This window comes from Xiphias gladius, chromosome 22 (assembly GCF_016859285.1).
Source record: "Xiphias gladius isolate SHS-SW01 ecotype Sanya breed wild chromosome 22, ASM1685928v1, whole genome shotgun sequence".
NCBI lineage: Eukaryota > Metazoa > Chordata > Actinopteri > Istiophoriformes > Xiphiidae > Xiphias > Xiphias gladius.
Window position 1 is genome coordinate 27,112,576 of NC_053421.1, and position 27,609 is coordinate 27,140,184.

General features: G+C 41.4%; 3 protein-coding genes across 12 annotated transcripts in view; 1 reads left to right on the forward strand and 2 right to left on the reverse strand.

Annotated features, from left to right (window-relative positions):
• The window catches only part of mcl1b (MCL1 apoptosis regulator, BCL2 family member b), a 37,187-nt gene extending 34,061 nt beyond the window's left edge, over positions 1 to 3,126 (reverse strand). For 3 of the 8 annotated variants that reach the window (XM_040117953.1, XM_040117960.1, XM_040117958.1), the window contains exons 1-3: positions 2,498 to 3,126; positions 1,929 to 2,179; positions 1,698 to 1,742 (exon numbers count right to left, since the gene is read on the reverse strand). In XM_040117953.1, the coding sequence (XP_039973887.1) occupies positions 1,698 to 1,742; positions 1,929 to 2,179; positions 2,498 to 2,993 (792 nt within the window). In that variant the 5' untranslated portion in view covers positions 2,994 to 3,126. The other 5 variants (XM_040117956.1, XM_040117954.1, XM_040117959.1 and 2 more) reach the window with 4 other exon arrangements.
• Positions 3,127 to 3,913: 787 nt separating this feature from the next.
• ensab (endosulfine alpha b) lies at positions 3,914 to 12,779 on the reverse strand. Its single transcript, XM_040117845.1, has 3 exons — positions 12,578 to 12,779; positions 9,529 to 9,651; positions 3,914 to 7,980 (listed from the first exon to the last, which is right to left on the reverse strand). The coding sequence occupies exons 1-3, from the start codon at positions 12,632 to 12,634 to the stop codon at positions 7,810 to 7,812; spliced, it is 351 nt and encodes a 116-aa protein (XP_039973779.1). The 5' UTR covers positions 12,635 to 12,779; the 3' UTR covers positions 3,914 to 7,809.
• On the forward strand, positions 12,090 to 21,457 carry hormad1 (HORMA domain containing 1). 3 transcript variants are annotated; one of them, XM_040117844.1, is made up of 16 exons: positions 12,090 to 12,153; positions 13,556 to 13,621; positions 14,322 to 14,466; positions 14,564 to 14,627; positions 15,336 to 15,372; positions 15,560 to 15,580; positions 15,845 to 15,871; positions 15,989 to 16,056; positions 16,825 to 16,985; positions 17,878 to 18,035; positions 18,306 to 18,374; positions 18,851 to 18,911; positions 19,045 to 19,097; positions 19,788 to 19,871; positions 20,492 to 20,542; positions 21,026 to 21,457. In XM_040117844.1, the coding sequence occupies exons 2-16, from the start codon at positions 13,589 to 13,591 to the stop codon at positions 21,119 to 21,121; spliced, it is 1,128 nt and encodes a 375-aa protein (XP_039973778.1). In that variant the 5' UTR covers positions 12,090 to 12,153; positions 13,556 to 13,588; the 3' UTR covers positions 21,122 to 21,457. The 3 variants fall into 3 exon arrangements, with proteins under 3 accessions (XP_039973778.1, XP_039973776.1, XP_039973777.1); XM_040117842.1 differs by lacking the exon at positions 12,090 to 12,153 and adding an exon at positions 12,996 to 13,335; XM_040117843.1 differs by lacking the exon at positions 12,090 to 12,153 and adding an exon at positions 12,996 to 13,335 and having other exon boundaries at positions 16,828 to 16,985.
• The last annotated feature ends 6,152 nt before the right edge of the window (positions 21,458 to 27,609 follow it).

The following is a 27,609-nucleotide window of genomic DNA, read 5'->3' on the forward strand; positions in this document are numbered from 1 at the left end:
AAGCAACACTACAGCAAAACAGGGTGGAGCTATTATTGTCTAGTAAACTCTAGAAACCTTCCTGACTACAACCATACCAGAGATGTTTGTGGGTAAAAGAAAATGGCTGAAATTTTTTATCCAAGCACTTAAAAACATAACCGAAAACAGACACATTATAAACATTAAGTACCCAATCAAATGTATATTTGATTAAGTCAACAGTTTCTAGGTAGTTAGGAAAAAAAATTAGCAACCCAGGAAGTAGACAATGTTATGCAATTTTGAGGATGTTGTGAACTGCTTTTTACCCCAGTTTCACAATTCTGCCTCCGTGCACTTGAACTCCAGAGTTACACTGCAACTCGCAAAACTGCAGATGCAGCTGAGTGCTCAGTGCGATGGGGGTGCTAACCCTCATCAAATTTCTAGGAAACGCCAGCGATTGGGTTGTGGTGTGAACAAACATCCAAGGGTGACAAGTGCAGAGGTGTTGAACTTAGTATAGTGCAAGGTGACTCATTTCATCACAACAGAACTAGTATAGTGTAGATGTAACCTGTGTCTTCCACTTCTGGGAAAAAAAAAAAAACCCAAAAAAAAAAAAACCCCTTAACAGAAAGGCAGTCTCAAAAAGGTCAAACCATCTTAATTGTATTTTTCTTTTTTATTGTTTCACCTATACAGACTTTTTAGCTTACAACTGGATCTGTACTATTAATCATTGTCTGCTTTTGTCTTTTTGATGAATAATGTCCTTCCCCCAACTGTCAGCTTTGGTGCAGTCGGAACAGCACAATCTGCGTCTTCCCCACTCACAGTCCTTGTTCATTTCTTCCAACAGACTCATACTTTCCAGTCTGCTGTACGGGCAAAAGTCCTGCATGTGGTTTCTCTTGTCTCCTAGTGCAGATCCAACATTTTCATAACAAGGAAGCAGACCTACACTCATGCAAATTCACCCCCTCCTCCCCCTCAAATGGTTGAGGCGTCCAAACAAAAAGATCCAGGGGTTATGAATGGGCTCTATGGAAATGGGCTTCATGACTGCATGACGTGGAAAAATGCAGCCATCCCTTCCTGCTTTGGCCTGGTGCTTGCATACAAACACCCTCGATGCCAGGGATTTGTTATATAATTAGAGACAAGTAAACATAATCTGAGAAAAATCAAGCAAGGAAAAAAAAAAAAAAAAGAAAAAAAAAAATATCAGGTCAACTGACTTCCCATAACCATTTCAATTTGCATAGAAACATTTTACATTTATTAGAAAAATAAATTTCTTTGTACATTAAATAAACCTAATTGTTTGAAGGTTGACTGCTGAACGTAAAGTCCATTTCTTTAAATCAACAGTAAAAAGTGTACTTATTTTGTGGGTGTGGGTGGAAGGGAGCCCAGGAAAGATAAGAGTAACCAGTTCTGTCATCATCTTATGATTTAGGCTTAAATTAAGCTTGTCATTTCCATCTTCTCAAGTCCAAACCCAAGGAGCAAAGGCTGGTAAAAAAAAAAAAAAAAAAAAAACCCAAAAAACAAAAACAAAAACAAAACAAAAAAAAACAAAAACAAAACAAAAACCAAAAATCAAAAAACACAAAAACAAGCATCCAGCATTTGAGAGTAAATCTCAAGAGTGTCCAAGTTCACCTGATCAACAGGGCAAGTGTTGCCCCGATACCAGCGAAACCAGCAAAGGCCATGAGTGTGTTCCTCACCGTCGACTCTGGGTCCGATACTCTGAAGAACTCTACAAATCCGTCCTGCACACAAAGAAAAAAAATAAAAAAATATTAGAGGGAATGTTAAAATAAATGGATGTAATGATAGTGGCAAGGGCCTATGTTCACTGGACACACTTTGTTGCACAACTAGAGCAGTTATGCAACCAGTACATTTTTTTTTTTTTTTTGCTACACCCTTCCACTCAGCCATTAGGCCTGACATACCCAGGAGTTGTTTTTCACCAGCCAGTCCCGCTGGTCAGACAGCAGGTATGAGGAGATCTCCTGCCCCACTTGCTCCACACAGTTCTCCCTCTTCTTCTCCCTCAGGTACTGACACACAACTCCCCCGAAGGCCACCAGGCTGACGATTCGACCCCAGTTTGCGGTGCCGTCTGCGAAGAGACTCCTGGCTACTGCGCCGATAAACCTCACATCATCCTCTCTCTTATCCAATGACAGTTTCTGGATCATACCTAAAAACAAAAACAAAACAAACAAAAAAAAAAGGTCAAGGTCTTGGTCAGAAATCTATCTTGCGCGTAAATTTAAAGGAGACATGTCTGCGAGGCTACCAACTCAATGTACACCTCCCATTGAAACGAGTGACTGCTGACTTAACATTAACTTAGTTCTTTGAATGTCTTGTCCGAGTAAAATAGCTCTTTCTGGTCAAAACAGCAGTTCCAAACGTGGAGTCTGTTGTGAGGAATTAGTGGCGTTAAATACAGCTTGTAGCTGAAGCAATTTAAGGCTATGAGCAGCTGTCTTTTTGAATAAAATCCTCTACCTACCATTGAATGTATATTTGTGTTTTTCCAAAACGCCTTGCACAACTCTTTTCATCGTTAACTGTGCTTTGGTTTCCGTCAACCGTGATTTCGGACGTCCTGTAAAGTCCATCAGGAAACTGTTAATGAGTTGCCTAGTATCATTCTCCAACACCTCATACTCTTCTGGGCAACTGGAAACGGTGATTTCAATGTCCGAATGCAAATCCGGGGTACACGGCAAAGAGCTGTCGTCCAGGTCGCTGTCCTCCCGACAGCTTTTTGTTGCATACCCATTTGTTGAGTTGACTTCCAGGTTCTTCGGCCGCTTAGGGGTATCGCCGGAACCAACATTCCCGTTGTGAGAGTCCAATGTTGAGCCCACGCCAATCTGCGCGGAGGGACCTCCTGAGCCGTAGTGCATCGGTCCCTCCACGACTCCATTTTGAGGAAGAATAAAGCAGCTCATGACTCCTGAAACGTTGCAGTCGGTCCGCTTCGTCGACTTGATAATATTCATTTTGATTTGTTGGCTGGAAAAATTAGATTGTTTCCGTAAAAATTAAGATAGTAGAGGTTTGAAGCTAGCCCGTATAAAACAAAAAAAAGCTAGCCGTTACCCTAATGTTTATTCATCCACCATGGCGGGGCTGCAATCAAGCGGAAGTGAAGCCTGAGCTGCTCGTCAGTATTTATGCAGGACGCTACATCCGTGGCTTTGTACGTGCTACGTCAAACGTACGTCACCACTTCAAAACAAAAGGCTTTTCAGACTTGTTTGTTTGTATAGGATAGTTAAAAAAACAAAAAACAAACCCAAAATAAATAAATTTAAAAAAAAGAGAAAATACTTGAGAAATAAACAAGTGAAAAAAAAAAGGATTCTGAGGCTAAAATTATAAGATTGTTATTAATTTATGGGTTAATTTGATATTTTCCCCTGACTTCGAAACTGAAGACAAGAACATTACTAAAGATAATAATGACAAAAACAAAGGCCTTAACAATAATAATGATTATGATGATAATAATAATGACAATATGGGAGTTTTGGGAGTTTTTTCAATCTACGTTTTATCCAGTCAGTCATTAAAAAGTGCAGTTATGGTGGCACGTGTAAAGTCCTCTGATCTGTTCGCGTTTTAATAAACGGCCGATCCGACTTTGATCTCACTCCGGCACATTTTCTTCTCGGAAGCGCTGGAAATACTTGGGACCTCGTCTTCAACAGCCGGCCACGTGTCGGAAGACAAACGACCGTGCCTCCCCCTGCTGGTCGGTGGGAGGTGGTACTCGCCTTTCGGTGCCTGCATGGATGGACAACCCACAGCGCGGCTGTCAGCGCGCAGTCGCCAGCAAACACAGCAGGGGTACAACTAGCTATGGCAGAGACCCGACATCAATGAAAAGCAACAAGGAAACGTTGTTAATGTAAAAGTTTATTTCAAATACTGACAAAAATCCTCTCACCTACTCCCACGCAACTGAAAACATTCCAAGTACTCCTGTACTTTCTGAATTTCTTAAAATCAATTCTTGTGTTCTCCAGTCGTCCTCTTTTCATGTAAACCCTTATTATTTTTTTTTTTTTCTTGGAAGCAAGGGTGCCTCTGATTTCCCTGCAGTTATCTTGGGCCAAGATGAAATAGACTAATTATGCAATAAGAGAACACAAGAAAAAAAAAAAAAGAAAAAAAAGAAAAGAAAAAAAAAAAAAGAAAACATTTACTTGCAAAACAACAAGAAAACAGATTAAGGTAAAAGCAGCACAAAAGTACTTCAGAGCACCAAGCCTGTCATTTCTTTATACATTCTGGCACGTGTTTATCATAGCTGAACGAGAGACACCCTGCGTGTCGGGTCTGAAACATACCCTGCTATTTCGCTCTAGTTGACCTGCTCCGTGCAAAGCCAAACATCAAGTAGCGTTCAAGAACTCCTGTCCGCTTTGTTTCCTACAACATGTCATAGCTTATTCCACCCATTTCTTTTAGAAATCTTTACTCGTTGAAGCCGTAAACTGTGGGTTTATTAAAACAGAATACGATGCTAAATTACATGTTCTTGTCGGTCAAAGTGACATAAAGTGTTCCAGACCTTTTTCTTTTAAGCTCTGGTCAGACCGCAATTTGGATCAAATTTAACAACGCAGCTTTAAAATTTAGTGGTAGAATTTCCATTGAAGTTTACCACACTGTGAAACTTAATCGACTTTGCCACTGGAGCTACAGGACTCTGAAACGTGGGTGGGAAGAAGAGAGTCGGACTGGTAGAATCAAGAGGACAGGTGTTCTTTACAGGGCATCACCTCTTAGATTTGTGTTTGACTGAATCAGCAGCATTTACACATATTTTCATATGATACAGATTCACATAGCTTCTGCAATACACTAAGATAGAGCAGAACTTGTGTTAAACTGAAAGGAGAAGAACCATTGAATCAGACGTAGCTCAGGCTATGAAACAGTGAGAAGCAGGTGGGGGGGAAGAAAAAAAACCCACAAAAATCCCTTCCTGTTGAAGTCTATTTACAATGAACAGAGAAAAGCAGTGCATTCATACAACACCATAGCAAGCACATACATACAGTGCAGTTCGCTTTCACCCACTGCAAATTTGACACATTTTTAAAGTCTCAATGAAAAGCAAACGAGGTCGAGAACGTGATGGTGCATTCACCCTATCACCTAGCCTACGTGGTGGAGTGTGCATTTGTGAAGGTTCCCTGAAGCAGCGATATACAAGGAGGCGGATTCTCATGAGCGCCGGCATCCAGTTTTGATTCTTGAACGTGTGGACGGCGCACATTCCAAGCCTGCAGATCTGGTGATGGCTCCTTTGACCTGTTTCAGAGGTTTGAACCACATCGACAGGTGGGACTTGAGCACAGAGCACTGTGCTCACACTTTGCCCCCTCACCGTGTGTTACAAAATCTCTCTGCTTCGCCAAGTGTTAGAGTGAGCACATCCGGCAGGCATGCAAGTATCCCACTTTAAGCCTGCGATGACGACGTTGGGAGCTGGGCTGACACCTGTGGTTATCAGGTTGCCTGCTGTTTTCCACCTCTGACACAAGATCAGTCTGTGTAGTGTGTCAGTTTGGGAGGAAATAAACATGATTCTACTGGGTGCTGGTAGCAGAAGTAGGTCTGTATTCCAGCTAATGTTTTAGGGACGTAAAGTAGCAGTAATCTTTTTTATATAAGTTAGTGTTTCACAATGTGAACTGCAGGTCAACAAAAATCTCTTGCACACCTGAGTGATCTTTGTGACAAATGCGTAGGTGGAGTAGAAACGTATGAGGAAGGAGAAACACCCGCACACTGTTTCCACTTGCTTAATAAAGAACATTTTTTAGAAAAATACGTTCTTTATTAAGCAAGTGGAAACAGTGTGCGTTGCCAAAGAGGGTAAGACATCAGGGGAACCACTACGTCTGACTGTGTTATATATATTCTGGAAGTCTTGAAAGACGGAGAAAACAATGTCCCACAGAAGATGAGAAATCAACGTCCATTTTCAGCTATAACAAGCAGCTAGAATTAGCCATTCTTTTGATCTGTCCCAAATGTCTGAAAACTAATTTTTTTTTTTTAATCGCACGCGCCACTGCGGGACACAGCTATTAAGGCTATGACTGTGGTTACTTTTGTCTTTTTAATGTGACTTGTGTGATGGGATATGGCAGGCGTGTCGAATACATGCGTTCACGTGTGACACTGAAATGCTAACCCTTAGCGGTGTTCGGATCTGTGTTTTCAAAGACGACAGGAAAGTAAGATGCCTGGATGGTGGTCGCATCACTGTTCGCATCTCCATGAGATCCAAACACAGTGCTGATCCAGACCGCCTCGGCCTGCGGTCTGCCTCATCACGCCACAAGGTGAGCTAGATGATTAGGTGTAAACGGACACGTTAGAAAGACAAGTGTATCCATGGTCTCTTAGCCGGATAGCTGCAGTGTGAAATTTAGCTCAGCTGGTAAAGCAGGGAATTTCCAAACCAGAAATCCCAGGTTGTAATCCCAAGTGAGTCAATATTAGCACTACCATTTCTCTCAGGCATGCTAGCTGGTCTGGTCCTTAAAGCACTGAGCTTATTACATATTACGTGCTTGTTGGGGTATTATTTACTGAACCATATACTCTATGCAGGGTGCTTCAATCCCGCCACAAATCTTTTAGGCTCATAGTAAACACACGTCTTGATGCAACTCAACAGCAACCGAACTAAGACTGAACTCAGACACTGGCAGCGTTCCCAGCCTTTAAAAATTATACAAGGATACACTCAGCTGGCTCTTGCCCTGGGCCGCTGACAAGAGTGTGTGTACATGGATTGTCAGGACAGCAAAAAGGAAAAAAAAAAGAAGGATGTGAGACTGTGGATATTTCAGGGCTTCATGTGTTTGTTTTGATACTTCCTGTCGTTAAGCCGATGCCACAATCCCGTTAAAAAAACGTGCTAAATTTCTTTTTTGTTACATGTTACAATCATGCAGCATATTTAGAGAGAACAGGAGCAAAGGGAGTCGAGAATTAAAGCAACATGAGCAGAGAGAGAGAGAGAAAAAAGGCGGCATTTCACATCCCTGTGCGCTGTAGCAGACGACCTCCGGTTTTGTTCGACGAAAGGTGACCCAAGGATGAGATTAAAGGAAGCCTCCATTCATTTCCTCCATTTCTCAATATGGTGTCAGTGAATGCTCAACAACTCTTAATCTAGGCAGCTGCCCCTCACAGATTTGGTATGCAAGCAATTATTCACATATTTCTTCCAACCCCTCCCGCCGTAGCCAGCCACCAGCATAGAAAGGGAACACAAAAGGTCAAAGAAACACGCTGCGATCATGGTTCCTAACTCCCTCACACACATTTTGGTGTCATTCAGGATGCAAAAAAAACAAAAACAAAAAACAAAACGTACTATACAGAATACAAAGTGCATTAACTCACCCCATCCAACCCCTGCCTGATGACACACACCTACTGTGATGCATCTTGGAACACGGAAAACCAAGACATGAGGGAGGCGGTAGAGCAGAGTGCGCAGAGGGGGCAGAGCTGTGCATGGTGGGAAGGCAGAGAAGGCTGCAACCTCGTAGGCCGCCTTAACCTCCATCCCTTCCACCCTGCCCCACCCACGTACAAGCAAATGGAGTTTTAACTTATACAACTCTGCCCGATATGTTAAAGCCAGTGGTGCCTGGGGACGACAGGGGAAGGGAGGGGAGGGGAGGGGAGGGGAGGGAGTGGACATGTCGGGGACACGGGTGAGGAGGAGGGACCTTTGCCGGGAGCCCCAGGGGGGTGAGGGTGCTTCTGGGATAATGAAGGCTAGCCGGCTAGCTTGCTGGTCACCAAGGAGGACTTCCTCTGGGGCAGGTCCTGCGGCGTGGGAATGTGATCGCCGGTCACCAGGTTCTTGTCGGGTCCTGCCACGGGAAGCTGCTTGTTCTTCATCTTGGCCTTGGCCATGTTGTAGTCGCCCGAGTCGAAGTACTTTTGCTGTGTGAGAAGAGAGACGAGAGGTGCTCACAGCTTTAGAGACGTGCTCCTTAGTGATTTCACTTTTCAAACTTGTTTTAATCAAAACAATATTCCCATACCCATATGTCAACACTGAAAGAGTTATTTGTCACTGCATTTATTCCTCCTGTCCTTACTGCCCCTGTGGAGGACTGTTCCTAATGCAATCCCAGTACAAGAAATGGAGGACAAAATCCAGAGTCCTTATTGTGCTAGAGCTAATATGAGGCTTCAGCAGCCCGAATGAGGCCCTTAGGATGTTTCCCCTGCTGGGCGCAACAAACACGCGCACACCTTTAAACCTCTGCAATTACATAATAGAGGCGAGCACTTGGCTCTCAAAATTTGAAATTTAGTATGAAACTTCCTGGAATGCATTTGTGTGCAGAACTAGGACCGTGGATTTCAGAATCTCTTAAACTGGTTTAGCATTGGAAAGAGATCTTTTCACAGCCAGTATGGACAGGAGGAATTATTAAAGTGAGATTACTGTGTTAAGATAAAATGGAAAAAAAAAAAGACCACCAAAAGATGAATCTGGGTTTGATTATTTTTTAACTTTTTAGTGAAATAATTGAGTTGAGTATTGGATGGTGCTGATTCAAACGTCACCAAAAAACCGAAAGGAAAAGTCCCTCTCAGATTTTCTAACAGTGCCCAATACCATCATTCTCTGATGATTTTCATTCTGGGAGTTATCTTATGATGAAGTACTGCAATTTACTTTTTGGCTCTCCCCCTAGCCTGCCTCGGCTACTCCTACTCCTAGTCAGTAATATGCCAGAATGACTTTCAACGGTCTCCAGAGGTGGAAGCTCTTTGTAGCATATAGAATACATGTAGGTGGAGAGAGCAACAGTTTTTCTAATCTAGGAAAAGTGAGAGGGGAGAGAGAGCGCTGCTATGGGGTGTGCTCTGCGCTGCTGTTTAAATTACGTAATTACGTCGGTAGAGAAATTATGTTTTTCTCTGCTTCAGTGAAAAATTTAGCCCTAGAGGATTGATGAGCGTACAACAAAATGGCATCTCAAGAGAGAATCTCTTGGTTTTGAGGGACTCCTAATGTTTATCAGTCTTGTTTTAGATGACGGAAACTTTTTCTACAATAAAATCCCATTGTAGCCAAGCTAGAAACATCTCAATAAGATGTCCACATGAGGCCAGTTCTCTGCAGGATAAAGAAAAATACAGAACAATTCATAGGTAATGGGTAAAGAAATGCAAGGTATGTAGCCTACAGCTGTTAAGTTTTTCAAGTGGACTTTTCAGTGACAGTAATGCATTGGAGCTTGACTGATCACAGCACAAACATCACCAGGACCAGATAGCTGAAACGCTTACTATTTTTTTTTTTTTTTCCCCCCAAAGGTTTCAATTATGTATGAGCAGGGAGGGCTTCACGGTTGTGCTGACAGGGAGGTGCCTGCTGAGGGGATCAAATCTGTGACCGCTTTTTAATGAGACACAACCCTGTCTCCAAGCTGTTCTCATCTCTGACCATGTGGTAGACAAACCGCGGTCACCTACCCCTTTCTGTAGTCTCTTCATGAGGAAGTCTGAACCGCCGGGCTTCTGGCCCAGACCGGGGTACTTGGCCTTCAGCTTGGCCTCCTCCGCCTTCACCGGGTTTGCATTCTTCTCCTGGGAGTCCTGTGGAGACAAGAACAAACTGACATAAACAGTCTTGCTTTGCGGCAAACAGGGACCTTTCAAAGTGTCTTGCTACATCTTCAGACATGTTTAATAGCTGGAATAGCTGGTTATGTGACAGCCACTCATATATAGTAACCCTACAATTCCAAAAATGTTGCTGATTCTACAAAAAAACACCGAAATTCCCACAGTAATGTCTACGGTGGAGCCCAGGGCCGCTTCACTCTTCAAAAATATGAATATAATATTAATATTGCTCTTGAAAAAAACTGCTGTAAAATGGGCAAAATAATACGACAATGATTGGTGGGAACTGAGGCTAATTCATGATAGTATGAGTCACAGCATGAATGTTTTTCTATTACAGTCTCTCATAACACATCATTCCTGAGAGGAAATAATTCAAGAAGAGGAAAGAGCCTGGTACAAACAGATCTAAAAAAAGAGGTCTAAAGGATTTTTAGAAGCTTATATTGATAACATCTAAAACCTAATCACTGAAGTATGCAACTCTGATTGCAGTTCTTTTCTGCAAATCTACTTATGTTAAATTATTATTGCTTAATTGCTTGCTTAATTACAAGTCCTTACATGCTGTTATTTTCAGTTAATGTGGACATGACAAACCTTGTTTTCTTCTTCCTGTGGGGGTCATGCTTCGGTTGCCATAAATAATAATGTTTACAGTAAATCTCATGGTCCCCTGTCTTCCATTAGTGTGAATACATTGGTTACGTTGTTATGAGTCTGTTAGAAACATTCTTTGAATTGAGGTCAAGAAACAATACTCTGACAACACTTTGTAGTTCTTATGACACCAGGAAGGGGTTAGAGAAGCCTGAAGTGGCAATTTGATATAGACAAAACAAGCATTCGTGTTGTTGCCACTGATGGACACGTGCAAAACTGGTCAGATACCTGTTATTCAAGTCCTTGTCAGGTAGATATTCAGGCCAGTAAATCGGGCCACCAAGGCTCACTTCATTTGTGTACACAGCGTGAATAAGGTGTTTTGATGTGAGTTTGAAACAAACTCAGGAAGTAGTAGGTGTAAAGTGCATCTAGGACTATTGCGCAAAAACTCCAAAGGCCATTTATACACTCCCTCTATATACACATAGACTGAGCAGCGCACAGCATAGACCTACTTCCATTATGCAGACAAGATAGGGCACTCAGCCTGCAAAGCTTGCTGGGGCAGGGATAAAATGTGACTCAGGACACAGAAGCCGATGAACAGATTCCCCCCCTGGGGGGGGGGGGTCACCGAGTGTGCTGATTCACTTAGGTCCATGACGAGAAATTTATGAGCTACTGTATTCAGCCCAAATGCAGGGAAACTACAAATCCAACAACATTCTTTGTGCAACCTCTACAATGGTTTTAAACTATTGTAAAAATCCCCCTAGGGAGCTTCAAAGTTTGACTTAACATTTCTTCCACACTATTTGACTACAGATATACTGTATCTGCTTCCTCCATTGCCTCACTGAAGCTGCATCACATTTACAGTAGGTGAAATAGTATTCAATAGGACTGCTAATTCTAATTGAAAAATTTAGATATCTAAAGCATCATCTTACACACAAATCTTCTTTACACTTTTGGTATCTTTACAAACTTTGCAATACTTCTGAAAAATTAAAATTATGTTATAATGTGTTATGTGGGTTTAAGCAGTGCAATGACTTTTGGTCAGTGGGTTCGAGGTGGCCCTAATGTGTCCCTTATTTTACACAGACATCGTTTTTGAGTGATTTAAGTTTGGCAGTGACTAGTATCTCTCAAAGCACTTAACATAATTACCATTCACTGCAGATTTATGACTAGAGGTACGTGTACAGATCCAAGATTATGCCAGAAGATTCGTCAACTGAAGTCTGAATTTGAAACCCCCACCCTGCTGTGTAGCCAAACAAGTACTTCTAAGGGCTGGGCATTGAGTCAATTTTGATCATTTATTGGCTATCGTTGTATTTCTTGTGTTGAACTATTTTAATAAAACAATTCAGATATTGGAATTATCAAAACAAACCAACTACCAAGTAATTTTTTTGCCTAAATTTTTTCAGAAATACTTAGCCAGCAGAATACAACTGCAGTTTGCATTTCTATCACTGCGCTTTGCAGTGTGATGATTGTACACTTTTGTGTATATCACAGAAACTGTTATTTATATAATCATCTTCATAAAAAAGGTCCTATTTCTTTCATTTTCCTTTTCTGTTGGCTAAACTGCTGGCACTCTGCACAGAAACTGGAGAAGCAGACACAAACTGCAGGCGTTTAAAGTTGATAAAAACCAATATGACCCATACTAATGTCCGCAGACATGAGATAAGGCGTTGATCCAGCTGTTGAAGTGTGTGCACATGACTTCCGTTGTTGTGGTGGTGCGTAGAAATGCTGAAGCTCCGGCACACTGCAGTTGTTGTCACTGTCAGGACAGGACCATCAGGAATCTCAAGAAGTGCGATTCGGGGCGAAGACAGTGTCCAGGTTATTTTTTCAGTTCGGCCTTTCCCCCCACCTGATCGAAGTGCACCGAGTGAAATCACCACGTTATGTCTTTATTTGGAGACTATCGGTCCTCCGTGGCACGTTTTGAGATCCCCCCACCCCAGGACAGACCAATGAGGCCCGAGCTGCTGTGGAATCGCCAGCCAATGACACAAGGCTAGAGACAAAACAAAGTGTCACACTGGCAAGGTGCTCTGTGTGTTGTGTCAGCAATCATAAAAGCCATGTCCTGCATACGGCCCAGCTTATCACAGCTACATGTGTCTCCCAGGAGTCCTCCCCTGTCTTGGTGCAGCGCCAAGCGTATTGCAAACACTTCACTCGTGCTAGCTGATGTTAGCCGTGTCTTGCTAGCGTGCGCGGTAGTTAGCCAACAACATCATGACAGCAGTCAGAAACCCACCTGTTTTTCGTCCTCGTAGTCCACCTGAGTGTCCGAGTCCAGGTTTTCTGACGACATTGTGTGAGTGTGATGGAGAAGCAGGTGTCCGGTTCGCCAGACAACCCAGAGAGATGAATGTACGAGGTGCCGTTTGATGTACCTGTGTTGAACCTAATCCTCCTTTTCTGAACACGACTGCTCCCCAACAAAAATGGCGTAACGAGATGTGACATCACCACTGGATGAGGCGGTGGTGGGGGAGGGTCCTACTTGTGATTGACATATACAGTAACCAATAGAAGAGCAGTATTGGAACCGATGGAGCCAATGAGATGCTGCTCACGGCGCCACTCTCGCTGATTGACAGCGCGTTGTCCAATGCGTTTACAAAATGGAGACTCGGGGGGGCGATGCGGGGGACGTACTGCATCGACAGAAATCACCTGAACAACACAAAAGATATATAATCAATGCAAAATTTAATGAACACTGTGTTATATTAATGAGTTAACACACCAAAAGTGGTTCGACGAGATGATCGGCAGCCATCGTTGTCGTTAATTTTTGCTTTTTTATAGTGCACTTAGGACAAGCTAACTGCTCTGTGATTGGCTAATTGTCGGTGACCCTGTTGCTAGCCCGTCAATCAAACAATTAGCGGGAACGGTTGGTTTACGTTAACGCCCAGCTTTCCTCCAGATCTCTTTCAAAAGATCTTTTAAAAAAAAAACTGATTGTACTGTACTGTTCTTGTAAAAATATACCTTCATTGTTGCCATGTAAGTACAAGCTTATTGCCAACAGGCTAGGTTTGAAACAATTCAAAGAAACGGCTGCCTAAATGTAAATTAACATATTATAATTAGGATAACTAGCTAGTGGCAGTTTAAGGTAGTACAGTAATAGTTGTGAACAGTAATGTGACGGTACTAAGCTAGCTCAGGCAGTCTTGTAGGCCGCTTTAAACCTCTTCTCACCATTCCTCTGTGTCCTTTGTAGCTCCCTATATGTGGTTGTCATCGCCAAAAACCCATGGCGTGTGTACAACGAGTGAGAACTCTCCAGGTAAAATGAATCTAACCGGTCTGGCTAAAGTTGATTTTGTGAGGCTGCAAACACAAGTTAACTAGCTGGTTAGCCACAGGCCAAGGACAAAATGATCCGGTTTTAGTCTGTCTATGTTGTGTCAAGTTTTCTCCCTATTTGAAAAATAGTTTTTTGTAACTAGACTGATCAAATTTTTTTTTAATTTACTACAATTTGGACGTACTTGTTCTTTTTAGTATTTCCATTTTATGCTACTTTATACCTCTATTTTAATTTGAGAGCTTTAATTAGTTCCTCTGCAGATTCGGATTTTAGACACAGAATATATGATCCTCATATAGTCATCATATGCTGCAGTAGGTGTGTGTCTAGCATGTTTCACATGTAGTTATCATCTTCAGGGTGCATCTTTGGGTAAGATGGGTTTCTTTACATCAGAACTGACTTTAAAATCTACCACAACTTGATTTTGTAAATCAATCAACACCAACATTTATGTCCATGAACATCAGAAGAACCATATAAGGAATTATCATTATCAATATTCTACTTCTAAGTTTTATTTATTGAGTTTTATCTTTCTTTTCATATGTCATAAAATACGTTGGAGCTTCACTCCTTCAGATGCAGCTGTTGGCTGTCCGAGTTTCCTGTGTTTGTGTTAACTGCGATGAGAAAACTGCTCTCAGTTTGTGATTAATTTGTTTCACTCATGCAGGATACTCAGCTTTTGCCAAACCAGGTTCTCTCAGAGCAGCAGTCCTTGGTTGTTATAAAGAAGCTTCTGGCCATCGCAGTGTCTGGCATCACGTACCTTCGAGGCCTTTTCCCAGAGAAAGCCTACGGGAACAAATATGTTGAAGGTTAGATTACCCTTGGAAATGTATTTGTCTGCATTTACCATTAGAGATTATTTACAAAGAAGGTTCTTACCTCCCTTTTTTTGTTTTCCTCCCACAGATCAGAAAGTGATGATCATTAGAGAGGAGCGCAGCTGTCCCGGTGCTAGTCAGATTGTTCAGTGGTAAATAGAGACAGCTTGACACTTGCCGGTCAAAGCTGTCTATCAGGCTCACTAATGCAATAATTTTAATGTCCTCTACCCTTTTGGACATAATTCCTGTTGAAACAGAAAGTTTAGGCGAGTCATAACATATGTTGAGCTGGGTGATATTGACAGAATCAAATATCACAATCTATTTTGACCAAATGACTTGATGTGAAGATACTGTATTGAAGTGTAATAATGTCATGAGATCGTTGTGATTCATTACTGTGAAATAGGTAGCTCTTAAGATCATGAAAAGTCAAACGTAAGCTGTGTAATGATGTTACACTGAGCAGTTGCTGGGTTTAAAAGATGGGGAGGACGGAGGGGGAACTGTTAAGAAATCTCGAAATCTCAAAATGACTATTTAAGTAAAATCCAAGAAAATACAATTGCTATTGTTAAATTAGTGTCTATTATCATATTAACAATATGCAAAAAGGTCCAAATTAATTCTATTGGTGTCATTTCATTCTTTTATGCTTTAAATGTGAATATTTGTATGTCTCAAGCCACAGTCTATTTATCATATTACACATACGCACATAGACTGAAATGCCAGAACACTTGGCTTTATATGTGATGATGATTCAGGGCTTTCTGACCTAAGTAATCATTGTTTGTGGAAGAATGTTGGAGGATAAGGTCACTGTTGATTGGATGTGTGTTTTTCAATTCTTCCAGGATGCAGGGATGCTTTGAGGCCATCCAGAAGAAATATGTAAGTCATATTCAACCTTTTTCCATCAGTCAGAAGATTTGTAATGTGCACCTGGTTGAGTCATTGAAAGTTAGACATGAGAAAATAACATAACCAGCAAAGTAAGTCTTGACTCAAATGTTTTCTTGTGTCTAACAGTAACTCATGTGGTTACATTTTTTTTTTTTTTTTTTTTTCCCCCCACCAGCTCCGGACAGTTATTATGTCTGTGAGTATTTTGCAAATCTTTGACTTCTTATGATTGGTCCTTTTTAATGTTTGAGATAAACACATTGGGGTGAGGGGTCCTGTTGGGAAACTTACAGTAGCAAAGAGATAAGCAGGTGAATATTAGGAACTGTAACTCTAACTCAATTTTTGAGAGTACTTGCAGCGTTTAGTCTTTTCCTTAAGGCCTTAAAGAAATCCAGATATATTCATGGTGCTGATGTTTTCTCTGTTTGGCCTCTTTTTTTTATGTATTTATTTTTAGGTCTACACTGACCCAGAGAACCCCCAGGTAATGTGCAGATTGTCTTCCTGCCCATGTTGATGTTCAATACCGTTAAGCTACCTGCTTATATGATTATTGTGGATCTCATGCACAGCACCTGTTTTGTCTTGTCTTGTCTTTCAGAAAGTGACAGAGTTTTACCAGTTTAGGATCCAGTACACTGCAAAAGGAGCGCGGATAGACTTGGAAAGGTGGGATTTATTTCATGCTTGACAGTTAAGATACCAAGATGCTGAATAAACCTCATATTAGTGTGGCAAACAAACAAAAGGAGAATACATGCATGATTCATCTTTAAATTGCCTTTACTCTCACATATGGAGAAGTAACTTGATTTTCTGTCTAAATATAAGTCAGCGAATGCATGAATTAACCCTTTCAACGCCCTGAATTCCTTAAATTCACAAACACATTGGTTCCAAGTTGGCAAAAAAATATTCCATACTATGGGAGAGTAAGGTGCAATTTAATGCATTCAGTAGCTTCCTGAACCAAACCTTGAACTGAAGCTACATCAGATTTAGATAAGACTGAAAGAATTGAAATCAACTATGCTATTCATTACTGCATTATTGCATCATTTGGAAAACATCCAAACGATTGTGCATCAATTAATACACAATCACACAGATGTCAGTGGGACAGGTTTGACGTAGTAGGTTTTAAAACTTAAACATTTAGACTCTAATTTGAAATAGATTTATGTTGTTTAGAATGATACTTTTACATAAAATATATGTTCGAATGACGGACTTGGCAACTTGTAGTTAAAGCAACACTGTGCTATGACAGCGTTTAACAGGTGGAGGGTTAAAAGTCAGTCGTATCAGTCTGTCCAGTAAACAAGCCTCTACCATCTGTAACCCAACATCTGCAGATGTTATCCGAAGAATATATCGAGAACCTTAATGAGAGGATAGTTTGTGTTCGTTTCTCACCCTGCCCCTTTTCTGCACCAGCAGCAACAACAACAACAACAGCAACGTGTCAGCGATGTCATGCGGCAACACTAAGAAGGCCAGCATCCTGCTGGTGAGGAAGCTCTACACTCTGATGCAGAACCTGGGTCCTCTGCCAGACAATGTGTGCCTCAACATGAAGCTGGCCTACTATGACGATGGTAGCACACGCAAACACAAACGCACCGTAATTATAATTTTTACCAGTGGAGGCTAGATTAAATTGTGCTGAAGTTTTTAAGCTTGAACGTTTAATAGTTCAATGACTAGATTTGTTAAACCTAATGTCATGAGCTGTAAGACTTGAACTCTCTTATATGTGCTACAGTTTTGATCAAAGCTTATATGCATTTGTGTCACATTTTAGACATTTAGCTTCAACTAAAGATTCGCTGTCTTGTGTTAGGGCAGTTTGTCAGGGCAGGTGGGGAGACCAGTTTCAGAAATAAACAGCAAAGTTGCACAATACGGACTCACACATCTAACACAAAATTTAAAGACATTTAGATTTGCACAATGACGCAATCAATAGTGATTAGCAACTGTAGCCAGTTTAAAAAAAATTCAAGGAAAAGAGACATTTATAGGTTTAACTGAAAATAAATAGTTTTTGATTTTATTTTATATCACAATGTGGTGCTTAATTCAGGTGTATATTTTCCCCAAAACGTGTCCAGGTGCATTAGTCAAAAATTGCCACGATCTATAAACCTATTTGCAACTTTTGTCACATTGTTAGATTCTACATATGTTTTACTGTCCATTTATAATATTGATAATTGTGAGACTGCTCTTGTTGCCAGATTATCACAAAGATCCATAAATGCTTCTGCTAGGATGATTCACAAGGCTGATGTCCGAGTAGCTGCGTCGTTATCTGCCGCTGTTTACTGGATTTGAAATGATAGACTGCAGAAACAATTCTCTCTGCATGTACCATGTGTTTTTACCGTGCGGCTGCAAATATTTCTGAGTCATGACATTTTCTTTTGACACTTGATGTAAAAAGTATCTCATGGTTTGTTTGTCTGTCCGTCTTTGTTTGTTTTCTAGTCACCCCTCACGACTACCAGCCGCCGGGCTTCAAGGAGGCCGAAGGCAACACCATGGAGTTCGAGAGGGAACCAGTCAAACTGACCATGGGCGAGGTGGCCACCCCCTTCCACACTTTGAAGCTGGACATGGCTACAGAGAGACGGAGGCTGGAGCAGGTGAAGGAAAACTAAGCATGAGAGAGAGGGATAGAAAAAGGCATCATAAAAGATTTTATATGTTCTCTAATACTTATGTTAGAGCGTTTTAACTCCCTCTAATTCTGTTTCTCTCCTTTTAAGTTGTCATAATAATATTCACTGCCTTTAATGACCAGCTTGTTCACCTTTGTCTCCTAATCAACATCCTAATGAACAGAGATCGCTGAAGTCATCACTCCTGGGAGCTGATTTTAATGGACAGCTATGCATTTTGCTAAATGTCTGCAGGTGGACGAGAGTGTTGATGTGACGGAGAAGTGGGTTCTGAAGATGGAGGAGGACGGCGTCTTTTCACAGGTCAACACACAAACAACTGAGACATAAAGCTTATTTACACTCAGCAGGGCAGAGTAATATCAGTCATGATTTGTTCATAAACAGTCATGCTATTGACTCATTTTATAGTACTGTAAATAAATCTATAATCAAAGTTATCTCCACATCTCCCGCAGCTTATTTCTGCTTTTAGGACAAATGCTCTACATAAACATCTTTAAATTCAAGCTCATATTTTTAAGTAACAAGTGTAATTTTAAATGTTTTTGCAATCATAGTTTTGAGAGACCTCATTGACATGTTCCTGAGAATTATTAGATGTCTCACAAGTGTGAATGTGCTCAGTTTCATTGTCAACACATGAATTTGGAAACTGCTAGAATGTTGCCAATGGAGGTGAGGCTACAGGTCAGACGTGTGAGCCAACCTGTTTTATCAAAAGTTGTTTGTTGACATTGTTTGATCATGGTGTTCAGGTAACATGTTTTAATCTGCAGAGCCACGTGATTGAAGATGTGGAGAAGGCTGACAATGAAAACACAGACTTGGATAACACTGGTAAATCCAGATTGATCAATCATAATAATCATTATTACACACTGAAAACAAGGCTTGTGACAGAATTTGAACTATATGAAAATCATGGAGTGTATGTATTTATTTATTTATTTATTTATTTATTTTTAAACAGAAATCCAAATGAGCTGTCATGAAAAGAAGGAGAGTTGTAAAGAAGTTACAGAGGTAGGTGTGACATTATCTACACCAACCCTAGCAAACTATGAGCATGTGTCACACGAGACCATTTTGAGCTGCAGAGGGCGAGACTTGCACTTTACTATTGACTAATCCTATTTGCTTGCGTTATTATTGTTCCAGTGGAAATTGGTGGTGAGGAATCAAAACAAAAAAGCAAAAGGAAGCTTTTTCCGAATCAATAGCAAGTAAACATGCCATGTGGTTAAAAAAAAAAGTGGAAGGTTTAAAAAAGAAGGAATAATGCTTTTGTTAAGAAGTGGAAGATTTTTTTTCTGCCATTTTACATCTCAGAATAGTTGGGATTATTTTGTTTTTTTGTTTTTTTTGTTTTCAAGAGCAGAAAATGTTTCTCAGAAAGTGTTAAACCCAGAATTGATTGAATTCAAGGTCTCTTTTTTTGTAACGCGTGGTAGGAGCAGAAACATTGCTCGGTTAAAATGTAGAGAAAATCTTTTAACAGCTGGTTTAACTATTGCTGTTAAGACAAATGCCTTTCAACACAAGGTGTCAGACACGTCAATTGAAAAATCTAAAAAAAAAAAAACACATACAAAAAGGGTTTATCAGTGGTCGGAATATGCAGAATGACTGTAGGCTCGGTGCAAATATCAAGCAAAGGGCTACTTCGAGCGTACGTTGGGTCGGTTGCATTATGGACCGTCTGTCCCCTCTCAGCTGGACACTCTGGTGAAGAGGACCTCTGACATGGACGTGGGCCTGAAGAGGACCAGGAGTGGACGGATCATCCAGTCCACTACGGTCAGTCAGCTACTTAAAGTTTAACAGCCACCAAATCTCTCCGTACACTGTTACAGCTAGACAACCTGAAACCCCTCCACGCTGCACTCGTGCCATAATCAAGTTTACTCGGTTAATTACCCATGAACAGAATGTATCTGTGTGACTGAGCAGTAATTTAGCCAAATTGTACTTTGAGTTTGCACTGTTACGGCCTGAAAGTAAGAAGAGTTACATGTTTTTGTGCAGCAGTAATTGTTATATTAAGGGAATAACCCAGACGTCTTAACCAGGTTTTTCATAATTAAACAGGAGACCTCTCAGGTTATTTTAACTGATTTGTTTTTTCTGACGTTTATAGCATTTGACCTTAAACAGGGCTATTTCAGTATAAAATTGTATAAGTAAACATAGCCGCTGTGACTGATGTTAGAGCAGATGGGAAAATCAATTTCATATTTTACTTTTAAAACACTGTCAACTTGTTTTATTTGTTGTAGAACACTGACACATTTAAGTAGATTTTTGAAGGCTTTTTAGAAAATGAATTATTTGACATTAAAAATGTGTGTGTGTGTGTGTGTATGTGTGTGTGTGTGTGTGTGCGCATGTGTGTGTGCGTGTGTGTTTGGTGGGGGCAGGAGACAAACCTGACTGTGAACAACAAGCAGACCGCTATGAAGGACAAAATGGTGAGAAACCCGCCATCACAGCTTTTAGAAATCTGACCCTAATTTAATAAAACTAATTTAATATAAATATATAGCTGTAAATGAAGCTAGTAACTGATTAAGTACTCGTCACTCTACGTATTATTCAAGAACAACAGTATGTGCATTAATTTATAATGAATATGCAGCATTTGTTTGTATGTTGAATAGGTCTGGAAAATGAATTAATCATTTTAAGGTGCAAAACAATGTCGAACAGTTAAGATATTAAAAATGTTAAATCATTACACAACCGTATCTGGAAAAAAGAGTTCACCATTTTTGAAAGAAACTTCTGTAATTTTACATAAAAAACATGTCTACGGCAGACTTGGGAAATGCGTAGGAACCCTGTTTGTTTCACAGATGAGTCAGCGCTGATCACTTTGGTGTCACAGTGTCAGAAGACCCATGACATTCTGTGGCTGATCTTTGTCATCTGTGTGTTTCCTCTGCTGTTTTCAGGTGTCTCAATTTGACATCCCCAACAGTCAGGAAACGCCGTCCAACTCTGGGCCTAAGAAGAAACGCAAATTCAGCGAGCCCAAAGAACGCTATTAACCTCACACCCCACTGCTAACACAGCAGCCCTGCTGTGTTGCTTTACATGGATGTTTTTTAAATTTCAATATTGATTACAAGTTATGTAGTTGTGTTTTTTTAAAGGGAATTCCACTCCTTTTTTTGAAAAAATTTTAGCGATAATTTGAGGTCTTGACACAAATGTATTTGAATGAAGTACAGATCTAAAATGTCTTCCCTACAATTCAATATAATTCATCTATGAAGTTGGAATACTAATTTACAAAGCAGTGTTAATTTTGCCTTGTAATGGTTATGTTTGTTATACTGGTTCCATTTTGTTACTTGTGTACAAAGCAGGAGGGAAAACTTGAATAAAATACGAAAAATGTCAAAGTGTCATCTGTGTGGTTTTAGTTTATGTGACACTTGGTTTTACGTCAGATTGATATATAAATTTACAGGTGATTCAAGGAGCAACAACAGGCATGTTTGTCCGACCATGCAGGTTGTGTCGTCTCCTAGTGTGTTCACGTTAGTAAGTTAGGCAGAGTTGGAAGGAAGGGATTATCCCATTCTTTTTCAACTTGTATTTGGATGACTTCTTAGTGCAGATAAATGCTTGTAAAACTGGATCTGTTTTTACTAATATCATTTTCATTATGAATGTATGCAGATTATTTAGTTACTTTTTTTTTTTTTTTTTTTAACAAAGAAAATATAATTGGCAAGGGAACTGTGTTTGAAAGCAGTGAGATCAAATACCGTGCTCATCATTTTAAAGTGACCTAATGGATGATAGAGACAAATACATTACTCTCAGGGCAACATATCATTAAATCTATTTCACACGTGAATATTCGTCTGTTTAGGTCTTGCTGTATACTCCTGTACACATCGTGGCGCACGCCGTACCATGAGCATGCTATGGTGCGTACCAGAATTTTACGAGTCATATTTTTATTAGCTGTAAGCAGGCAGTGATAAAGAACCTTGTATAGACTGTAGAGGTACTTTGCAGGTAGACAACAACATAGTTGAAGCTTTCGCTAACTCCTGCCAACCACAGTACACGGCAGGTATCACAATTCTGCCTCAGGAGCCTAATTTTTCATTTGAGTACAGGCAATGATAATGAGTTTTTACATGCAGTAATTCGATAGCGATTTTGTGCTACAGTGTGTGCATGGTTTAGAGAATTTTTTTTTTTTTTTTTTTTCTCATTGTGGCCCTGTGGTATGTATTAAAATGTTGATAAGTGCAGAAATGCAGCTCTGGAGGCCATGCAGTCGTAACACTCAGCAGCCGCTTCCATCAGCATTAAGACGCTGTCAGACACCTGTGCTTGTTCCTTGGTTTCGAAAAAGGGGGAAAGCTGGAAAAGGCTGGAGGTTTTGTGTCTGGGCTAACAAATTAAGCTTCAACTGCCTCTTGAAAAGCAAACCTCCATCTTTGAATAGACAGTGAAGTGCCACCATTTGCATATGAGGTGCCTTAAATGAAGCCGTTAAGTGAAAGTGGATTATATCTGTACACAGTGACCTTTGGGCTCAGATAAGAGCCCATCAGCAGCCTCCCGCCCGGCAAGCTGTGTGTTTTTAATCTCCTATTGAGGGACATTTGCTGATAGACTGCCTTAACCCACTGCAGATCAATACTGCAGGAAGCCTTTGTGATGCATATCCAAGCAGCGACCCCCCCCCCCCCACCCCGTGTCTGCAGCAGGCCAGGGGGGGGGGGGAGAGAGAGACTCCATCAAATCAGTCCTCACTTCCTAACACGGACATTGTCTTGACCAACGCTTTTATTTCATTCTCATTGTGTTTTTATTGTTTCTGATAACAGATAAGCGTGAATCAGAATGGACAGGGAAATCCATGGTGGGCAATACCCACACATTGGCGCATCGACGCTATTTATGAACTGTGAAATTAGTCAGGGTTACCCAACCCAACCGCAGCCCCGACTCCAGTTGCATTTTTCAGCACTTTTTATTATTTTGACAACGGGGTTCTCTGGGTATCGCTAAGTGATGAAATGCAGTGAGAGTAAAGGCACCTTTGCAGGTCTAGTCGTGTATTGTAGATAACACATATCTCTGCTTTAGACATTACAGCGGCACTATATCACAGGAATGAACAGATAAATAGCGCCCAAAAGGCAAAAACATCTATCGAATGGCATGGAAACTAAAAAGAAACATAAAGTAGACTGGAAAACACACATATTGAGAGTCTGTCTCGTCTGGCACCCAAAGGAGTGTAACCCTTGGAGACACTTGAAGGCACAAAGACTTGAATATGGACCAACTTCAATCACATCTCAGTTTAAAATGAAATAAACAACATAAGGACATATTTAAAGGTAGACCAGTGTTCCCATCAAGCACGTTCCAAATATCTTACGACAGAGGGGGAAAAGGAATCTAAATTGCAATTTTATTTCGCCTCCATCCTCGATCCCTCACTTGGATCCTGGGACTCTACATCATTTCTGTACACACACGTCTCCCAGAAATGAATTCCTAAATTAAATTCAGGGACACACGTCCAGTGGCCAGTGTTAACAGATCAATCAGCTGGTCAAACAGCAGGAGGGGCCCACCAGACGCCCCTGCAGACCAATCAGAAATCTGGGTACGGTCTGTCTGAGTCGATAGCTTAGGTCCAGAGCCGCCTGTGTACGGTCAAGGCGAGACCCACTGACAGACTGATGGACAGACAGCCGCAGTCCATCCCAGGGCTCCATATAGATTAAAGCCAGCCTCTGTGAGCCTATAGTCGCGGTGCGGTGATTGTGCCTGCAGGGCCTATAGGCCCCAAAGGGGGGCTGGGCTTTACAGCAGGAGGGGGAGGAGCGAGGGATGGAGTGGACATCCAGCCCAGGGACCATGACCCCTCTGACCTTGCCAGAAGGGCAGCAAATGTTTCCGAGCTGATTAGCGCTTCCCCAGCAGAGTACCCTGCTCGCTGTTAACCCTTTGGAATCAGGTAGTAGGCACAAGCGTTGGAGGAAATCCAGAAAATATGTCATTCAGTTATTACTGGAAAAAAAAAAACTCAGTTAAGCTTGAACAAGGATTAAGTACATTCAGATTTTTTGCTTAATGCCCAAAAGGATTGAACATTCTTATACTGTTTCATACGCTTACATAAAATAGCAACACACCGTATGTTACCGGAGGTAAAAAGAATACTTGAATGGTATATTTAAGTTCAGTGTTGAGGTACTTTTACTTGTATTTTTTTTTCCTGTTTTGCTCCTTCATAGTTCTAATTCACCGCATTTCAGAGGCAAATCTCGTACTTGTTGTTCCACTACATTTATTTGAGAGCTAGTTACTTTGCAGATGAGGCTTTGGATTACAAAAGATATTATCAGCTTATAAGGTAAGATGCATTGTTATATATAGAATTGGCTCCATCTCCACCTGCTTCAACACCAGAATGATACTTCGATGATAATGCATCAGTAATGGTTTTAATGTTGTGGCTAATCGGTTTAATATAATAATATTATAATACTCTGAAATTATTCGTTCTGCATGATGCGTCCTTTTACTCGTGATACTGAAGTAAATTAAAGTATCAAAAGTTTATGTGCATACAGCCTTTCGATAACAATCCATTTCAAAGTGCTATATGTGAGACCTAAAAGGCATTAAAAGAAGATATGAAAGAAACACAAGGTGAATTAAAAACACACATGTAACATGATTGATTTGTTTCAAATTTTATTTGATAAATGGCAGTGGCAGCAAGAAAATTTTTAATTCAAAATTTAGATCCAAAACAACAGAGAGCCGGAGCAGAATTGAGGTTAAGACCACATAATACTTACGTAATTAAGTAAAATTCTGAATGCAGGCCTGTAACCTGTAGTGGAGGATGTTTACGTTGAAGTATTGCCACTTTTACCTATACTTCGTCCACCATTCTGTGTTTACATAGAGAGAACATTACTGTAAGGACAGGGGATGAAATTCACAACAAGGACTGAAATATCCACAACAACCACAAGGGGGCATCGAGTAGCCATGGAAAGAGCTGCAAGAATGAGGGGCCCCTACAGATAACTCCTGCTGCCTTGTGTCATGACAGAAAAGCATCTTCTTTCTCATGCATGCCTTAATCAACTCTTACAGTTGGCCTCCACACTGTTCACAATTTAAAAAGCATGCGATCCTACTAAACAGCCAACACAAGGCTATTCAACTTGTCTTTTGAGAGACACTGCGGTGGAGTCAACAGTATTGATCCGAATAAGGAATGATAAAAGGAGGGGAGGCTGAGAGCAGGTGGTAGTGGGCCAGCAGATTCGGGGATTTAGTCGCTCACCGGCTATTTATGGTCAGCGCTGCCGAGCGGCGAGGGGACCAGTACCTACTCGAAACAGATGCTCAAAGCAATGGGATGTGCCCCCATTGTGATCAGAGTGGACAGCTGAATTGTTTACCACCAAAGGGCCCTTTTCTTCGGCGGCAGGCCTGCGCACAATGGGGCCCCCGCCGCACTGACACTCTGAGGATTTCTGCAGGGGGAAGCAGGGGAGGGTGTGGGGGGGCTGCATGTGCATCGAGGGATAGGGGGTTTATAGGGTGAGCCTCTGTCCGTACCCCCTTTTTTCTTTCTCTGTGCTCAGATGGACCTCTCTGCACCCCCCCCCCCCCTTCTCCTCCACAAAACCCCCCTAAAGCTACCGGAGGGCAGGGGTTTAAATGTCACGCTTGGCCATCAGAGCGCCCAGCCCCCGGCTCGTGTCTCCTGGGGGAAGAACGCCGAGAGACAGGGAGTGGGAGAGAGGAAAGCTAAGGGGAGGGAGACACTTGCCCTTGCCCCATTGTCCATTACGATAGGCATGAGCTGCTAACTGACTCCAAATCAAGTGTATCCTCTCGCCACGCGCCCTGGCCTTGTCCTGCTCTTGCTCAAACACAAAGGCCCTCTGTGTTTTTAGTTCTCAACCATCCATAGGTGAATAGCAGCTTTGGTCATGGTATGTTTGACAGAGCAGCTTAAAAGAGGCTGCAGAGTCTAAATTCAGCTGGCCACCGGACTGGACGATAAGCACGGTTTGTCACCCTGGGACGATCGAGATCCGTCCACATTGCACTCCGGTGAGCTCTTACATGACAAAAATCATACCTTACTTTTTGCGTTCAGTCACATGAGAGTGACTTCAAAATGTTTAAGTGGTTAGAGGGGGGAGAAAGAGGAGGGATGAGGTGTGGGGTGGCAAAGTGTCAAGCTGAAATACAAGTACAGGACGAAATATACGAGCTGCTGGCCAACTTTATCCCAGCCCAAGGTCCTGGCCCATACTTTAGCCACCCACAAGATTGAGTGTTTTATGTATCTATTTGTTCTAAATAGTGGCACACTTGACCTTGAGGCAAGATGTGTGTGCTTGCAGCCCGGCCCGGGAATCATCCCTCCTGTCAGGGACGGGAGGGAGTGACCTTGAACCGCCAAGGCGCAGGCGTAGCTGAGTGCACAAACTCATTTAACTCCTGGGTTTGTTATCGACATGCTGTAATCGTTAACATTATGGATGATGAATAACTACTGACTGCCATATACCTGCGCAATATGTCGCCGTGCCACGTAGGCTCGGGCCAGCCAAGGGCCCGCGATGGCAGACACATGGTGCTGATAGTCAGGTGACTGGAGGGCCATATCACTTAGACTTGTTTTTCCATCCAATCACGGCAACTCATCAGGACTGCGAGCAAAGCACACTGAGGTGCGTTGAGACATAGATCACTTCTGTGCTTTTGGCTTTTTTTTTTTTTTTAAGCACACACACCTGTGTGTGTACTCGGGAACACTTAACCTCCAGCATCAGCTGTTCTGGCATCTGCGGTGGATTTTTTTTCTCTGGCTGTGTATTGATCATTGTAAATGGGTGAATTTACTGTAGTTCCTGAAAAATGCAGAAACGCGACAAAGAAATGATTATGGTCAACATTGCCGGAGCTGGATCCGTGAATTTTAAATTTTAGGATTTTACCACTAAAGCAAGTGAATTAGTGGTATTCACAAAGTACTTTGTGAGAGGAGCACAGAATAGGCACTAAATTATAGAGACATTTTTCTTGTGCTCCAGTTCTCGGTTATCAGTGTCCCCTTTATTTTATTTGTTGCCTGTTTTAGATGGAGTGATAACATAATGGCCCCTTTTTGATCAAATAATCCCAGGAACTAAACTCATAAACTACCATTTAAGACCATTTAAATTAGTCCGATGGCGAATTGAGATGCAATTCTTGAAGTAGGTGGGACCTTATCAACAAGTAAGCCTTTTAACCAGAGGACAGGGTCCCTGCTACTGTCTTTAACAACAAGCAATACTCCAAACAGAAATAAAATACACGGGGAGTCGTTCTGATTCTCCACATTTCAGCTATGAGAGCTTTTAAGAATTAGAATAAATTTTAAAAGATATGTATAGTGCACTACAAAAAGGAATGAGCATTAAGAAGGGTTAATGTTCAATTTTCACTTTAATGTCTTTAACCCTAATTAATA

Excerpts from the sequence above, each read along its gene's own strand:
- hormad1 (XM_040117844.1), top strand. The coding sequence starts at position 13,589 with ATGGCGTGTGTACAACGAGTGAGAACTCTCCAG. Across the intron at positions 15,872-15,988 it reads CTGACCCAGAGAACCCCCAG|AAAGTGACAGAGTTTTACCA; the intron begins GTAATGTGCAGA and ends CTTGTCTTTCAG. Across the intron at positions 19,098-19,787 it reads GTTGTAAAGAAGTTACAGAG|CTGGACACTCTGGTGAAGAG; the intron begins GTAGGTGTGACA and ends GTCCCCTCTCAG.
- ensab (XM_040117845.1), bottom strand. The coding sequence starts at position 12,634 with ATGTCGTCAGAAAACCTGGACTCGGACACTCAGGTGGACTACGAGGAC. Across the intron at positions 9,652-12,577 it reads ACTACGAGGACGAAAAACAG|GACTCCCAGGAGAAGAATGC; the intron begins GTGGGTTTCTGA and ends TTGTCTCCACAG. Across the intron at positions 7,981-9,528 it reads TGAAGAGACTACAGAAAGGG|CAAAAGTACTTCGACTCGGG; the intron begins GTAGGTGACCGC and ends CTTCTCACACAG.